At 38.2% G+C, this 18351-nt stretch overlaps 1 protein-coding gene across 5 annotated transcripts in view; it reads right to left on the reverse strand.

Annotated features, from left to right (window-relative positions):
- Positions 1 to 8100: 8100 nt before the first annotated feature.
- Positions 8101 to 18351, reverse strand: part of GK (glycerol kinase) — a 34705-nt gene continuing 24454 nt past the window's right edge. For 3 of the 5 annotated variants that reach the window (XM_048081238.2, XM_048081235.2, XM_048081240.2), the window contains exons 16-21: positions 17708 to 17828; positions 16308 to 16451; positions 15275 to 15355; positions 13678 to 13764; positions 11668 to 11738; positions 8101 to 10560 (exon numbers count right to left, since the gene is read on the reverse strand). In XM_048081238.2, the coding sequence (XP_047937195.1) occupies positions 11695 to 11738; positions 13678 to 13764; positions 15275 to 15355; positions 16308 to 16451; positions 17708 to 17828 (477 nt within the window). In that variant the 3' untranslated portion in view covers positions 8101 to 10560; positions 11668 to 11694. The remainder of the gene's footprint in view (positions 10561 to 11667; positions 11739 to 13677; positions 13765 to 15274; positions 15356 to 16307; positions 16452 to 17707; positions 17829 to 18351) is intronic. The other 2 variants (XM_048081236.2, XM_048081239.2) reach the window with 2 other exon arrangements.

Here is an 18351-nt window from a genome sequence, read left to right on the forward strand (position 1 = left end):
GTCACCTGGGCAAAGGTGACGTGACCTGAATGGCTGAGTGTGAGTTGTCGTTGGCTGCCACATTGATTAAACACTCATTCTTTGACCAAACTGCTTGTATCTGTCCCGGTTCTGGTGCTTGGGATGGACGCCTTGAATGAAAGCATCACAGCCCCGTGGTGTGACCCTGGGTGAATTCCTTAACCTTATTCTAAGAATGGTGCGGAGAGGGAGAGGAGAGGAGAGGAGAGGAGAGGAGAGGAGAGGAGAGGAGAGGAGAGGAGAGGAGAGGAGAGGAGAGGAGAGGAGAGGAGAGGAGAGGAGAGGAGAGGAGAGGAGAGGAGAGGAGAGGAGAGGAGAGGAGAGGAGAGGAGAGGAGAGGAGAGGAGAGGAGAGGAGAGGAGAGGAGAGGAGAGGAGAGGAGAGGAGAGGAGAGGAGAGGAGAGGAGAGGAGAGGAGAGGAGAGGAGAGGAGGGAAAATAAAGGAAAGAAGGTGTCTGGAGGGGATCCAGCATGCCTGGCTATCAGACAGCTGATCCAGCTGCAGGCTGCTGATAGAGGACTGGTGTCCCTGGATGTTGGTTGCCCAACAACTGACAGTGGGGTTGGGAACTCTTTTGGTATCGAGCAGACGGGTAGCTACCCAGGGATATGGCATTATCTCAGCGGCACCCTGATACCAAAAGAGACAGTCCAGATTCAGCTGGATTTAAGAATCTACCTGTGTACGTGGTGCATAAAGGTAAGAGAGAAGGACTTTGTCTGCTGCCCGTGCACGGCTTGCTTTGTGACTATGCAAAGGGCTTCTGCTTGTCATACCGTCACCTGGGCACCTCTAATTACAAATGAACTGAGCTTTCCTGAGAAATTAATGCAGACAACATGCCTTGTTTTTAATTAATGCAGACAACATGCCTTGTTTTTAATTATAAACAGGTGGTACTTTTCAGCAAAGGCTGAATTAAGAAAGCTAAGGCTGTGATTAAGAAAGCTAAACCAATTCTCTGCTCCTTTGTTCAGAAAATACAATTTATACTTTAAACTCCTAATCAATCAAAAACTTCAAATTTGAAGCAGAACTTATCATAACCATATGGAAGCTTTTTGTATTACCACTGTTTATAAACTAACCAATCATTTCCAATTCTCTCTCAAGTCACTCGTGGCATTAACTTAATGCTAATGTAGGCAGTGCTAGCAAATGATGAAAATGGCAAAGAAGGAGAACAAATGTATGTTTGTTGAAAATGAACATATTAAATATTGCACCTGTGTAAATGGCTTTTGAGTGCAAAACATGCCTTACTTAGTAAGAGTCCCATGCATGGCCAGCAATGTCTAGTTACCCAGCTGATCATACAGCTTTAGTTTTAAAATTAGGACCACATTTCCTTATCATCTGCTCTGGTAGGAAAATGACAGTGGTGACAAATTTATTTTTTGTGTTTTGGAAAACTTCAATCATACGTGATAGGAGCAAAGGTCAATCTAAGGCACAAAGGGGACTGAAGGAACCAATTGATGCACATATCCAAATAAAGTGATACTATAATTTGATTACTATTTTTTTTAACCCTTGACATTAGCTTCTTTCTCATATTTTTTAAAAGTTTGTCTTCACTGAAGAAATATTACTTTGAATAGACTATATTTATTCTACCGTGTTTAAATTAGAAGCACTCTGTGACTTGGCCTGAGCACTGAGCTATTAAAACTGTTCTGATAAGAGTCTGGTTTAGTCCAAGCCCAAGATGCCAAAGCTATTACTGCAAATGCAGGATTTTTTAATGTGCAGAAATGAGATAACAGTAAAGCAATTTTGCTGTGGTAATACAGAGATTTTAGATCAGTCCCCACCTAAAATACTAGTGTTGCCAGTAAAAGCACAACATTGCCACTATGTCTGATGTGCGTGGGTGCTAAGATATCAACCAAGCAAAGCATCCTTATACCCGTGGGTAGCACAGCTGTGCTGGCAAAGGGCTACAGTGTGGGCCTGATTGCAGCACTGAAGTTGGAGCTGAGAGGCAATATTTGAATTTATACAAACACAAATATAAAGCGTATCAGATATGTTGTTTTTTTTTTTTTTTCTCCTTAATGCTCTTTTCCTGGCCAGAGAACAAAAAATATTCTAACTATTGTCATGATGTAAGCCAGATCCATAAAACAAAAACAAACAAACAAACAAAAAAAACCCTGTAAGATGCTATCCTGAATCCCAACAGGTACTCAATGTGTGGATTTCAGTGCAACTCTTATTTATATCATTCCTCTGCATATTGTGTCTTTCAGACTGTAGCTATGGACTGTGGCTGCCTGTCAAGATGCAAAAGTTAACAGTAGCTCTATAAAGGCAGATAAGGAGTGTATGCTCTGAAGAAAACATCTTTAACATACGATGTTGCCCGGCGTCTAGGCGCATGGTTACATGTGCTCTGACTGCTCGCCTTCCTGTTCTGGAATAGGAGTGCCTGCATTGACACCGAGTCCGGACTCAAAGAGATAAAGAAGATGACCAAACCCAAAACAATAAACCAATGTCTGTTAGCAGCCTTCTGGATGGATATAAAATGCCTGCATTTTTGCCAGGGCCAGAGAATAGAGAAGGCTGGACAAACAGTTTCAGAGATGTGGGTTACATTAGGGAGATTAAACAGAATCTGCAGGATCTAGAAACAGGTGAAACAGCAGGAACAGCAGGCAGCAGGGAAATCTGAAAAGTGAAATAAGGACTTTCATTTATTTCTTTCTTTTAATAGTACTTAGTTTTTGTTCTTTTTAGATGTGTCAGTGTTTAAAAAATTTCATAAAGTCCATAATAAAATGACAAACCAGGGGACACAGGAGGGAGAGGGAGAAGTATCTTGTAGGTAGAATCACAGAATGGTTTGGGTTGGATGGGACCTTAAAGATAACCTGGTTCCAACCCCCTGCCATGGGCAGGGACACCTCCCTCCATAGCAGGTTGCCCAAAGCCCCATCCGGCCTGGCCTTGAACACCTTCAGGGATGAGCATCCACAGCTTCTCTGGGCAGCCTCTGCCAGTGGCACCACCTTCTGAGTGAGGAATTTCTTCCAAATATCAAATCTAAATCTGCCCTCTTTTAGTTTAAAGCCATTCATTACTCCTCGTCCTATACCTACACCCCCTTAGAAAGAGTCCCTCCCCAGCTTTCCTGTAGGCCCCCTTTAGGCACTGGAAGGCTGCTATAAGGTCTCCCCAGAGCCTTCTCTTCCCCAGGCTGAACAACCCCAACTCCCTCGGACTGTATTTGTAGGAGAAGTTGTCCAGCACTCTGACCATCTTTGTGGCCCTCCTCTGGATTTGTTCTATTAGGGTAATAGCTCCATGTCTTTCTTGTGCTGGTGGCTCCAGAGCTGAATGCAGCACTCTAGGTGGGGTCTCACGAGAGCAGAGTAGAGGGGGAGAATCACCTCCCTTGACCTGCTAGTCATGCCTGTGCAGAAGTTGTAGTTCAGTGTAATTGTGTAATTGCTAACGAGTCTTTAGAAAAGTGCTGCACAGAGAGACAAGAACTAAGGACAAACAACATGATAATGAGAATCTGTGCTTTTATGTACTACAAAACCTTTAACATCAAAATAAAAGTTATAAAAAAGACATGGATCCTAGTTGCATATGTTTTCTTTACTAGGGAACATCAGCTCATTTCAAAATCTAGTTAACATTCAAGATTAAAATTCTATAGAGCAAAAGAAATTTCCTAATTAGAGTTTAACAGATATGTTGTGCATTTGGACTATTAGACCGATGTGTAACCATAGTACCAGATCTTCATGACTTTTGGGTGAAAAATGCATAACTTTAGTAGTCTTAGGGTAATTTCTTAAAAAAAAAAAAAAAAGTGTTTCCACATTTTTTTTTTTACTTTATTATTAAAGAGCACACTGTCTTTCCTCATATGTTTTTAGTAATACATATTTGTTGCAAACTAGTTTGACAGTATGATATGCAGCTCATAAATAAGCTGCTCTTAAGCCGATGTTACCTTCCTTTCTAGCATAAGGTAATACAGCTGTGACTCATGTCTTTGCATAAATATTTAAATTATGATTTCAACATTTTCATTTTGAGGATACTGTGCCAAATACTGCTGATAGCTTCAGCGGGTGCTACTTTGAAAGGCAAGTGGGAATAAGTGATTTTATTTTTTAACGAAGCTATTACAGAATCTTCCAACAGTTTCAGATATTCAAGGATATTCTGTAAAACAACACCACCATACTGTTAGGACCTTCAACTATGCTATTGCTTGTTATATCAATCCATTGTTGTGTTACACCGGGTTCTGAACTGCAGAAATTCTGGTAGGTTTCCTCTACCTTTCGTAAGAGCTTGTCACACACACTGAATAATAAAACCATACCTGCCTATTCCAATATACAACATCCCTCATTTGCTCATCAGTTGGGACTCAGTGTTTCACATACTCATGAATAAAACCAGATAATCTATTTCAAGATTAGCAAATGAGATCTTTCAGCACTATTGTAATATGTTTAATCTAATGAATTAATTTATTTAATATAAAGATTTCCTTTAATTAACATTACCAAACACTTAGTAGTTTGACAAATCTCACCCTGTGTACTTTTGTTTGTTGGTTATTATCAGCAGCCAAACAAAAAGCAAGGCAACAATACAAAATGATAGCATGATCTGAAATCCGTTGCTGGGTATGATAGCTCCTGAAAACTCTGAGTCTGAAGTTGCTCAATGAGTTGTTCAATGAGCTGAAATCCAAACAAAATCTCTGAGTGCTTACTTTAAGGCTTATCTACCAGAGAGTCCCAGAATAACGGCATGTGAAGCAGTCTGCACCTCCTTGAACACAGGCGTAAGAATATAAGCCCATTTCCTGCAGGGAGTGTCTTATAAAGGCTTGATAATATGTGTCCTGAAGCTTGACAGACATGATTGTTATTTACAGTATATTAGAGTTACCATCTTGTATTTCCTTTCATAATGAAGGAATGTTCTTGCTTATTCCAGGCAGGTCACTATTTCTGTCTTTTCCCCTTTTTTATTGAAACAAAGGCAATTAATATTTGTGTAAGCATCCTCTCAACTGCAAGTTGAATCCTGTTGTCAAATTTTCAGTAATCTGTTCAGCTGTGAGAAAACATGCGAGAAAGATGGATAGGAGCGATGTAGTCGGAAAACAGCAAAAGCACAGAGTAGCTAAAGTGAAATCCTCAAGGATCCTGAAGCTGTTTATGAAGTGGAGGAAATGTGGGTGCTGTCAAGCACTCTGACTAACCCATCCTATTTCCAAAACAAATAGAAGACAACTCCTTTAGTGTTGGGAGGGAAAAGCACTAGACAGCAACAACTGATCACCAAAGCTGTTCTCCTTGAAAGCTCTTTTCTGGCTGCCCAACAACCAAGAAGCATTATGAGGCTATCAGACTCACCATGTTGCTGGCTCTACAGTTCTCAGAGCACTCCATCCCCACAGAACTGAAAAGTAATGATGCAGAAAATCCTCCTAACCAAAGTGTTTGGGATTTCAAAGATAGTCAGAAAAGGAAACCCCAGCTCAGCAGCCCATGGATTTAAACTAAAAACAAACAAACAAACAAAATCCACATACAAAAAGAAATGACATCTGAACTGATGTCTTTTCATCTTCCATTACAAAAATATAAGGAACCCATTTTTTTTTTTCAACTACAATGAGGTGTGGTGTCTTTGGAAGCAGGTTATGCCATGCTTGCCCTTTGGACTGCTTTGAAGCACCTGGTGGTACAATCGCCTATGCAAAACTAGGTATAAGGCTACAATAATCAGGAATCAAAAAAAAACCACAGTAATTCTGCTTAAATTCACACCAGCAACTGCTTAAAAGCTTAGCTCTCAAAATTAAAACATGCAAGAAAATAAGCCCACACAATAGGGCAGACTCCTCCAAAACAGAGATGTACATAAGATAAAAAGTAATAGTGCTGTTTGAGCAATGTTGAAATACAGCTCAGGGTGAATACCGATTCATACAAAGCAATCCACTTTTGTCTAAATAAACTAGCATTTCCTTTTCCCTGACTTTTAATGCCCTCAGCATGCACCATGGACAAACTGCAACCGACTTAAGCACAGACCCATGGAGCAGCTGAGGCTGGAAGGCAGCTCTGGAGGTTGTCCAGTCCAACGCCTTGCTCAGGGCAGGGTCAGCAGCAACAGGTTGCTCAGGGCTGTGTCAGTCAGGTTTTGAAGGTCTCCAAGGATGAAGACTCCACCACCTCTCTGGGCAGCCTGCTCCAGCGTGTGACCACCAGCAGTCAGAAAGTGTTTTCTTATGCTTCAGTGGAATTTCCTGCATTTTGGTTTGTTGTCACTGACACTGATCATGTCACTGGGTGCCATCAAGAAGGGTCTGGCTCCATTGCCTTTACTCCTTGCATCAAGAATTTATATCTGAGCTCTCTCCAAGCTGACCGGCCCCAGATCTCTCAGCTTCTCCCTGTATGACAGACAGATGCTCCAATCCCTCAGTCATCTTTGTGGCTTTTCGCAGGACTTACTCCAGTGTCTCCACGTGTCTCTCACACCAGGATCCCAGGGCTCGACTCAGCTCTCCTGATCTGTCTCCCTCCACCTCCAGTGACGCTCTGCCTGATGCATCCCCGTGTGCTGTTGGCCTTCTTTGTTGAAATTCCATGTCCAACCTGGTGTCCAATGCCCACCTGCCCACAGTGTCCAGCAGGGCCCTTTCTGCAAATCTGCATCTCAGGTGGATGGCCCCCAGCTGGTGCTGTTGCCTGGCATTATTTCTTCCAAGGTGCAGGACTTGGCCTCCCCTTGTTGGACCTCATGATGTTCTGACAGCCTGTTACTTCTGTCAAGGAAAAACCATCCCAGCAGCATTCCCATGTCATTTCTGAGCTTTGAAGGGTGACTCTCCATATTCCTGCCCTTATCTCCAGGTATTACTGATGTGTATTACTTCCAGAAATAGAAGTAATGGCAACAAAGAACAACAACCACCAAAAAATCATACTGGGTTTCTGTCACACCTCTTAATGGGAAGGTATTCCAATAGCTATAAACTCAGGCTTCTTTAGATGGTAAGATTATGGCTTGGCTGCTGATGTGGATGTTAAGAATATACTATATTTTATATAGTTCTAATAATAGACTAAACATTGCATAAGCTTTTGTTGAAAAAAAAATCTACCTGTAAAGTATTGGTACTAAGTACACCACGAATGTTCTCGTCTCTTAATATTCATGAAATTTCAGTATGCTCTTGTGGAGTGCAGCTAAGGGCAAGGCCCTAATTTTGCCATGTGAAAGGAAGTCTGGAACCTTACAAGCAGATATTGTCCAATACTAAGTAATAACATGTTACCCAAAGCTTCTGTGCTGATAGAAACAATCAGAAATCATTTAAATATATGACTCACACAACTGATTTTGACACCTGGAATGAAAGACTTTGTAATGACTGTTGATGAAGGCCGTGTCCTTGGTGGAATTATGCTGCAGCAGATGTGTAGAGTATAATTTGGAGCTACATAGTGACAACAAAAACGAGTCTGGCAGGCACACTCCATAAATGCAACCTGCACATGTATGCGTACCCCCATGCTTCTTTCTCAAAAGAAGAGAAATACCACGTGTTTCTAGAATGAAAACACTGCTGGGTGCGCTATTTCATGTACAGTCCCTGCCCCAACTTATAATGACCTTTTAATCTGTGTCAATTACCAAAGAATGGTGTAAGACTAAACACCAGCTGGCCCAGTGGCACCACCACTGTTGTTTGAAACCTTCATCTCACACCTGCGTTAGGACTGTACTCCCTTTCACCATTTTACTTGGTGAAATTTACTTACAGCTTCCTGCTTTTCCACAAGTTCCTCTGCATTCATGAAAATGGGAGGCATTTCTAATAGAACCTCAAAACTGAATAGATCACTGAACACCAGAATGCACTGCTGGATGTATTTGATCCATACCTCTGAGCAACTTAGAGCATGTGTCTGTGATACTTAAAGATGGGGCTCCACTGTTTAATATACCTCAGTATATACTAATGTCTCGTGTAATAAACGTTAATGAAAATGTGTCTGAAAGATAACGTGGAAGAATAAACCGACAGTTTAGATCAATTTATTTATGGCATTTTAATACCAAGTTAATGCATGTCTCAAGTAAGAATTTATAAATCTGGTAATTTATAGAAAAAATAAATCACAGCTTCACAAAAAGCTAACTTTCAACAGTTTGCCCCCCCAACCCCAATTTACAATATATTTCAACTGTTGGTAGAAAGTGGTGTGAAATTCTTAAAAAATATTTGCAACAGCAATTGAAAATAAAATTATGATATTTACTCAGTGAAAAAGTAATAGGAATTGTGTTTCCCAGTAAAAGATATATCAGAAAAGCAGCAAAAAGTCCTCCTCTTACTTATTATGTGCTACCTTTCCCCCGGCCACATACATCACTGGCAAAGGCAACACTTAACAGTAACCATTCCCAGGTTCAGTACTTCAGTGTTTTTGGCAAGAAGTCAAACTCAGAAGTCCAGTGCTTGAGGTGTATGCTGCCCTTGCCCTGTGTGCTCCGAAGGCTGCTGTTCCTTGGTGTAAGATGGAATCAGTGACAGCTCAGAGTAAAGGTAGGGAGTATAAAGATTTTCCTATGGGTTCATGTTCATTTTTCACTCTTTCTTCACCTCTCCAATACAAACTGGAAAACTCAGAAATTTTAATTATTACACCTCACATTTGAGTTCTTATACAAGATGAGGGATTTGAATGTTGGTGTTGTATTTTCACTTATGCACAAAAATCCCTTCTGTTAAATGTACACATGCAACCACAGGAGGAAAAATGTTCCTTCTCTAACTTAATTAAAAGTCACATTTTCAAAGGTCATTGCACTTGATAATAAAAAGGCAATTAATATGCATTTGATATTAAATATATCATACAGACCTGAACTTCTGTGCAAACCACTGCTTCAGACAAACACATATTTAACATTTTTTTAAAATCTAAGCCTCTAGTTAAACAAAGAAAAACTTTTAAAGAATATTTTTCAAAGACAACATTTTTTTTAAGAACACACAAAAACCACTCCCTTTAACTCCTAGTGCATTTAAACACCTCTTTGTAATTTGTTTTGAGTTTCTTCATGTTGTTCCCACATTTAACCTTGCTATCATTCTATACTGATCCAGTGACATGATACAAGAATACGTTTTCTCTGACCTACCCAATAAGGCTGGCATTTGTCATGCTGTTGGTACAAACACGAAAGCTGAAGGTAAGATTATTGCCTCACTCCTTTACCTGTGGAAGATCTAAAGTTTCAAAGTGGACGCAACTCCGTTTTCACTCCTGTTGCCTGTGAACTCCAATGGCCAGTTTCAGGTGCCAAGTGCTTACAATTCCAAGCCAGGGTTTTGGGTTGTCTCTGCATATTTTGTGACAACTTGCTGTTAAAACTATGGACATGGAAACTGAAAGGGAGATTTTGGTCCCTGAGGTATACTAAATGACAGCAAGAACTAAAGCACTGATATTTAATTTGGAGTGGACCCTCTTTAAGGAAAACTGTTAGCTTCAACTTTCAAATTTTAACAAACAATCACTAAAAATACCCTTAAGCAGGACAACAGAATATATGCAGTATTGGTCAAGAAAAAGTACACCGTACAGAGTAATTTTAAGAGTTTTCAGTTACTGAGGACAAAGAAGCTGTCCTGTGAATAGCATGCTGTATCAAATTTGTCTTTCAAAACACAAAAGGGCAAGAACATGAAGCACGGCCTAAACCAAAACGGCCATTTACTCCTACCTCTTTAATGTACAGTTACAGGACTTAGTGTCTTAAATACTTAAAATTGGCAAACTGACTACATATGCCAGAAACCAAACCAAACTTTTTAAGTCTTTAATTGATCGTTTCAATAGTGCTCTGTTTACCATATCAGCAACTTTTTCATTGCCAAACCAGTGGCAATGTTTCCTACCGATAATATATTTTGAGCTAGAGATTAAAAGGTTAGTACCATTGAAGGTGTTTCAGACCAGAGGTGACTAAAATAAAATATCTTTGGCAACCACATATGTATGATAAGTAATTCACAGCAGCTGGAAAAATTGTAAGACGTTTACAAAGTCCCATAGTGCATCATTAACTTTTTGCAGTGTGTTGTATAAAGTACCAACCCCTGAAAAGTTTAACTAAACATCTGAAGTCACCTCAGAAGTTGCAGGGTTTTTTATGCCAACTTTCTCAAACAAAGCCATGGCTTGTGAAATTTTAAAGGATGATGGGATATAGTCCACACAAAGGCCTCCAGTGCAGTTGGAGTTGATGGGGAAGAGAGGAGAGTAGTGAAGGGCTGAATACTTAAATTTCAATGTACCACAGGGAGGTAGCTCAGGGACTGACAACAGATGTATTCATGAATGAATTTAGTCACACAGGTAGTATCATCACACTGGTGGTGGAATCTTTTCAAACAATAAAACAAAATGAAACAAACAAACAAAAGTCAGCTGTGTCCAGAGAGTCCATTATGTAGTCTCATTTATCGTTACCTTAAAATGAGAAAGAATGTGCATTAGTAACATAGAATTTACTTTAAACAATTTTAACACAATATAACAAAGCTAAGTGATAGGAAGAATTCAGTATAACCATCTTGTGTTTTCAGTTAATGCAATTATAAATTAGATGAATCTTGTGACACAAATGCAAATAAAAGCTAGCACTTAAGTGTGTGGGATGTGTATACAGCAGAAGAGGAGAAACCACACTAAATAAGATGGGTAAACTTTTAACAAGGAGAAGAATTGAAGTAAGGTACACTGAGCTATTTTTTTTCACGAATATGAGCTCAGTTTTCAGAAATTTTGGAAATATTGCAACTGATTTGTGAACTGCATTGTGATTCCTATATGTAAATTAGTATGCAATTCAGCAGTAACTGTCACAGCACAAGGAATTTAAAAGAAAAACAGATTTTTAAAAACAACAACAACAAAAGGGTACTTAAGCAGGAGGCATATGATATTACTATCAGCACCGATACCTTACTTTGTGAGAATAAGGTCAAAGAACTTTGTGTCTCAGATGTAGCATAATATCCCATTTATAGCCAGACCTCTGGTTTTATACCTCATTAGAGAGGTGCCAACTTAAGCATGCAAAGGCGTTTCTTTAAATTTAAGTCTAATAAAATATAATGTCACTTTAATTTGACCCTCACCTCCCCCAAAAAAGTACAGCTACAGAATATGTTGAAATCTCTCAGGTATCCAGATACAAAAGTAGTGTGAAAGACTTAGTGGAATCATAACATAAGGACCCCAGTTGCTACATACAATTTGCTTTAACAGTGAAATAAAACAAAATATTAACTCTTTCTCCACTGGGGGAGAAGAAAGAAGATCATAAAAGAAAGAGCAAGTAAATGACCTGATTTTGATGAAATTATGAACTACAGTATTGTTCTTCATATTCTGTCATCAGGTTCTGCACGAAAAGGCAGTTAGTTTAGCAGATCCCTAAATGGGTTTTTGCTACGTTAGTGTTCTCTGTTCTGCCACAGCAGATTTTTGCTTCACATTTCAGCAGCTGTAAAAGCATGGCCCAGACCTACACAGACACGTTCGACAACAGCGCTGCTGCCATGCAAGACTTACTGCTGTTTCAGCACATGAAGGATGAATTCAATCCTCTGTAGATTCAATCCTCAAACTTACTATACTGATGACTGCATTGGAGTTCCATTGTTTTGTTAAGAGATAAAATGGAACAAATTAATTAATGGAGTTACAGTACCAAAGTTAGAAGGAAAGCCTGGTCAGCTAGCTCTGGCTTTTAAAAGCAAAAGGGCATTTACCAGAGAAAACGTCTAAGGGGGTGGTGGTGGTGATGCAGCCCCACTCCAATCAGCAACACAGATTCAATATGTCCTAACATGTTCTACCCTAACACAGATGAGCAAAACTACAAACAGTACATATCATCACTAATTCCACTCTTGCTTAGACACCATAATTAAAAAAACAACAACAAAAAAAACCAGGAAAGTTAGAAATTTCTTGCAACTTCTCCTGTCCCCAAGTTTACCATGTAAAGAATATAACAAAAATCCTCAATTGTTACTGGTTGAAAACAAGGGCAAAAAAGGGCTCTGAAGGCAAGAGTGAGGAGCCAAGATGATTTCCACTTGTGGGGCAGAAAGACACTGGCAAGCTTAGGGAAGGGAGAAAAAGATCTGTTTTTATGAATTCCCATTGTGTAAGTTTAGATACATATGCAGGTTACTGATTAGTTGTTTTCACAAAGCATTAAGCCTGGAACTTAGGTAACTTATCTGCCCTCTTGATATTGATCTTCCTATTATTTTAGGCATCCCCCATGTGCTCGAGAACCTGATCTGGAATTAATATTCAAGTTGTTTAGTTCAGCTTGTTAAAAATTTACCCACTTATTCACAGTTGGTTTTATGTTATATTTCATAACCAAGATTGTTCTCATTCACAGATGTATTTCAGAGTTAGTACATCAATGTCAAACCATTTGTTCAGTGCGATTTTTAATCAGCATTTGTTTAGTTTGATTTTAGTTCTCCTATAAGCTCAGACAGTCTCTTCCATGCAAGGAAAATTACTATTGAACGGTTAATTCAGGCTGTATGAGTAGAGACAAGCATTATCAGAGGAGCATACTAAAGTTCTCAGCTGTCTAATTAATACCCCACCCCTCAGAAAAAAAAAAAAAGAAAACTAAACAGTAACTCCAGAAAACCTTATTAAGAAGCAACCATGGCTATGCTGTAAAATATTTTACTTGGGAAGAAATTTTGAAACACAGTGGCAAAGAACAAATGACATCAATACAAAACTTCTTACCATACAAGTAATCTTACTACAATGTCTTACTGCTAGCATAAGTAACTAACACCATCATCCATCCATATTAAGAACTTTCTTTTAAAATAAAACATATATTAATAGGTTGAAGATGCACCTTCATTGCATATGCACACAGTCCCTTTTTCCCCAGTTTTTGTAGGTAGGTTTATTGGTGTCTCTTCTCTTTACAAAAAATGAATTCAACTTATCCATTAAGAGAAAAGTACTAAAAGAACATTCTGTAGATTAAGCAGATGAAGATTCCTAACCATACAATAGCTTCAAGGGTGCCAGAAAAAAAAGATGGGGGAGATACACAAAGCCTTTCAGGGACAGAAGAGAAGTCTTCCCTTTATTTAGACCAGATCCTCTAAATAATTTAAAACGTTATGAGAAGAAATAAAAGATGAAGGATGGAACCGTATTCTAATTGCAATGCGCAATGTAATGCAGGCAATGCAAAACTCTGCTAGGCTGCTCCAAACTATCCAAACTATATTCTGTTTATAAACTGTGTACAGTCGGCATAGCTAGACAAAGGGAGAGGATAGTCCAAGGTTTCACATGCATCTAACAATTATGAATTTCACAGCACATAAAAATGAATTCAAGAAGGCATTCTTTGTTCCCTTAGGTTCTATGTGACTAAACACCCTTAAACACTTGTGTGCATGAACAACAAAAAGCATCAGTCATTTTTGCTCAAAATAAACAGTGGAATATAAAAAAACCCACAACACTTAAACTAGTGTAGACAACTTTTAAAGTGATCTAGTTCAAATAATAACTAACCTGAGACGTACTTTGCTCCGATTAACATTACCATGCTACTCATAATAAAAAAACCCAAGGGCAGACTACAGAAGATACTAGTGTCACCTGATGTCATCGAGGGGAAGATGTTTCCAGTCAAGCAAATCAAAAGAGAAATATATATATAAATTGCAATATATGTGTTAAAAATCATATGAACAGCAAAAAGTAACAATTGCAAGAAAAACTAAAACAATTTGCAGAAAAAAATAAAAAAGTTCATGCAACCCCCCCAAAATAATTCAAAACAAGCTCTCAATAAGAGTTCAAAACCAAATTCCACTGTTAGAACTATCTAGGTGGAGACCATTTCTAGTATTCTCCAATCTTAAATGCTCCTAGCAGGCATAGGACAGTTTCAAAGCTAGAACTAAGAAAATTAGCATTCTTCCCCTGGTATTAAAGTGGATAATCAGTGAGGTCAAGTTTTCATAAACATAACCCTTTTCACATTAGCTGAAGAACAAGATCTAGTTTTATTTTCTGCAAGGCAGATATTCTGAGCTTCAAAAGGAAAGAATAATAAATAATACACACATCAAGCACTTGGGATTTGGGGACACATAACAGAATTTAGATATAAGGCAATTAAATCATGATGCATAATACTGAAGTGAATCTTGTTATTCATGATAAATTACCAATTTCCCTTCCAAGCATCCTTGAGAGAATTGTTTGTATAACTACACTGTTAAATAAAATACTTACATCTACATACAGGATGATAAGAGAAAAAAATTAGTTTTAGCTTTCATCAATAAAGTAAGAAACTTTATGCAGCTTGAGGGCTGCAGCTGTGGGTTCTGGGGATAGGGTTACATTCTGAAGATTCTTAATCTTTTCAGTAATTTTTCCAAGAAAAGTGAAATGAAATGGAAGTTGTGTGCTGTAGGCTGATTCAGGCCTAAAAACTTATCCTGAAACAGTGCTAAAATATAAACTCAAATTATAGATCATATAAGACTGCAGACTATTCAAACCTGATAAATGGAAAAGTCCCCTACTTCAAAAGAAACATCTTTTTTAGTCCCTCAAAGTGTATGTATATACTGTGTGAACGATAGGTGTATGCAGTGCTTCCCTTTATAACTTCTAGCTCTTAGTCCTTGCGAGTCAAGCAGGTTTTGATGTAGTTAGCAATCCCTCCTTCCTATACAGCAAATAATAAAGCCAAGATACAGCAAGAAAAATCACTGGATGAAACTCTCCTCTTTTTCAACATGAGTATAAGAAAGTTTATAAAATTCTTGCACCATCTTCGAATTAAGCTGTATCTCTTTAACAGGAAAGATTTTTTTTTTTTCTTTGTAAACCATCACCATTCTGTGGAACCTACAGTTAGTCTGGATTTAATGTCTTATGTTTTTAGAGACCTACAAGATATTGCTTGTGTCCTCCTTTCAAGAGGAAGACCTATCTATATCCTGCTTTGTTTCCACAGTGTTTTTAAGTAATCATTTTCAAATCATCAGAATAGTCAACAGATAGAATGAACAGAAAAGCTCACCAAACTCAAGATTAATTACCTAGGCTAGTTAGCTAATTAATATTTGACCTGTGTTAATGTCTGGTTTACCGTTTGAAGGAGCTTCAGATGTCTCCCAGCCCATAGATTTCATCACGGCTTTCTTCCATCTGGCATAGCGATATTCACTTTCTGAAATAGAGAAATCAGCAAACAGAAATGTCTGTCAGTGCCTATGAATACAACTACAGTATTAAATAAATGTTTTGAATTAATTAAAAGATAAACCCTCCAAACAACTAAAATAACACAATTATGCACAGCGACAAGATATAAACTTTGAAAACAATTTTCTGCATGTTCTCCAATTAGAAGATATACAAGTAGGACAAAATGAAGCAATTGTTATTTATGCATAAGCCCTTCAGTGTTGAAAATACTGTCTTGAAGATGGGATCATAGCAGTAATTATAATCAAAATGGTAAGACAAAGTTCTTTACAAAAACAAGAAGAAATAATTGAAAAGGCAAAAATGTCATGCACATGGATTAATTATGTCAAGTATATGCTTTTTGTTTCTAGAAGCATTTAAGAATGATGAAAAAGTTAACTAAAAGAATGATCAGTGTAGGCTTTTTAAAGCCAAATTAGGAGTCTACCAAAAATACTCTGTCTGTCCTTTCTACATCTGTGAAAACTCAAAAATGCACAGGAACTTTAGGAGACATCTTTCTCAGTAAAAATCTTTCAATATTTCTTTGATTTTACTTCCTGTAAGCCAAAAAAAAGCTATTAACTGCAATGCCAGGTGACAAGCTTCTTTAAAAAAGTAAACCAAACCAAACCACCAGAACAACATAAAAAACCCCATCACATTAAGTAAACAGTTGACACATTCCCTGATGGAGCTATGTTGTTTTAACCTTTTTCCAGTCCTACTAGTCAATACATGAACAAAACTGCAAGTGGAATGCACTTTTTCCTAAACCTAACACTACTAAGCTGATTTTTAACATTTTTGAGGATATTTACATACAGCTGTTTTTATACTGGTATGTCAGACTGCAACAAAGAATAAAACTGATCTTTTGAACATAAAATAAAAGAGTTCACAGGTTCCTGGAGAACATTAATGGGCTTTACCCTCTGGGTTGATCTGTGGTTCAAATCGTTCACATGTCACTGCTGTCAAATCTCCAGGATTCAGACTCCAAATTCCAACTCCTTCTGCAGCTCCTGCTGCCATAGCAGCTCCTAGAGCAGTTGTTTCAGGCATTGATGGCTTTACTGAAGTAAATCAGAGAGAAGGCCACGATGCTTTTTACTGAAAGTCAACTTGATGATATCAGAACTCCAGACTTACATATGTATCTAGAATGACACATATTTTCCTATGACCGTTATATGAGCTTCCCTTAAGTTTACCAACTACAAACCTCATTTTATTGCCATTCACATGATTATGAAGTTAACTTCAACTATGAGTCTTCCAAGTCTTCGAAATACCTCAGATAACTGCTTCCCTCAATATTGAATAGTGGGTGGCACCTCTGTCCATGGCAGGGGGATTGGAACTAGATGATCTTCAAGGTCCCTTCCAACCCAAGCCATTCCATGGTTCTATGAATCACGTAATTGCTCATTTTCATACCATGTGCAAGGTTACTGACCACCACCAGTTTCCTCAGAGTACTTCTGTTAATAATACGACATTTTGTTGTCCTCTCCCTCCCCAAAGCAGCAATTACTGTTTTAGTAACCCATGTTGTTCTCCTGCTCCAGTCACTTTGTTATTAAAAGCATCTATATTTAGAAAAGGCATCTTAAAAGAGGTTACACAGCTGTACTTACTAGCTGGTTTGCCTTCCACAGGTGCTATAAAAGACCAAACCACCCCCAAGATGTAAATCTGTGCCATTAACTCTACAAATGCCTGCTTTTCTCCTTCAAGAGGAGAATCCCTTAAAAGCAGGTTTTATTGATCACATCCTTTCAAGTGCTAGCTATGAAGCACTGACAGTATAAGCCTTGTGCATTATGTCTTATTAAAGGCAAACTATAGTAACTCTGGAGTTAAAAACTTTCCACTGGCTTGCTATCGCTGAAGTGGCTCACAAGTTTATGTAGAAGAGCAGTGGAGGTGCAAAGTTCTGATTTATCTCTGAGCAAGATTCTCAGGGCTGACATGTTGCAGGGCAATGTAAATTTCACTGATTTTAGAACTGTTGGACAGTTAGATATTGATCAGACAACTTTAATATCATCACAGTGCTACAATATTTCAACATGAGAAATGAGTCAGAGATGCTCTAGGAAAATGAACCTCAAAACTTGATGCTAGACCTAAATACTTTTTTTTCTGGAAACAAAACAAAACCAAAATACACCCTTCCCATCTCCCCCCCCAAAAGCAACATTCTCAGCACTAAGAAAAGCCCAGCAAAAACAACAACAAAAGCCATCCAAACAGCCCTCGTTAGCCATTACACATGAACAGCGTTTTCAGCTTTAAAAAGAAAACAGGAGTCATAGTTTTGTCTTACCTACTGGAATACAGAGAATGTCTGATTGGAGTTGCATGAGAACTTTGTTATTGGTCATTCCTCCGTCTACTTGCAACTGACTTAGTGGTATCCCACAGTCCTTGTTCATCGCATCTAAAATCTGAAGAGCCATATATGTTACAATTTAATTGCAGAAAAATCTCCAAATGCAAAATATTGATAAGTCAGTGTCTGCTGAAGAGTGTTAAGTAGGTAGGTCTCCTTCCCTGTACATTGAGAGGCCAAAAAGGAGGTAGTGACAACACAGTTTTGCTTAATATATAGCAAGTGCATTCAATTTATCACAGAAATCCTAGTGTAGGAAATGTTTCTCTATACCTACCCTACCCATTGCATATATGGTCTGAGAAGAACTTTGGGGAAAAAAAGCAACTGATGACCACTACGAACTTCATTAAAGCTAACGAGGAAGTACACAGCATCATCCTACAATCATCTATTACATGGAGAATATTGTTTTTTTAAGGTTTTGTAAAAACAGTCAATTAAATGTATCATTTACATCTTTTAATGTCATTATATAATACTTGATGATAGGCATTAACTACTGCAGAATGATTTTTCTGTCATATTGTAAGTGTGCTTTTCTCCGCTCTAAATAACATAGCAAAATACACAAACAA

This window comes from Anser cygnoides, chromosome 1 (genome assembly GCF_040182565.1).
Source record: "Anser cygnoides isolate HZ-2024a breed goose chromosome 1, Taihu_goose_T2T_genome, whole genome shotgun sequence".
Lineage (NCBI taxonomy): Eukaryota > Metazoa > Chordata > Aves > Anseriformes > Anatidae > Anser > Anser cygnoides.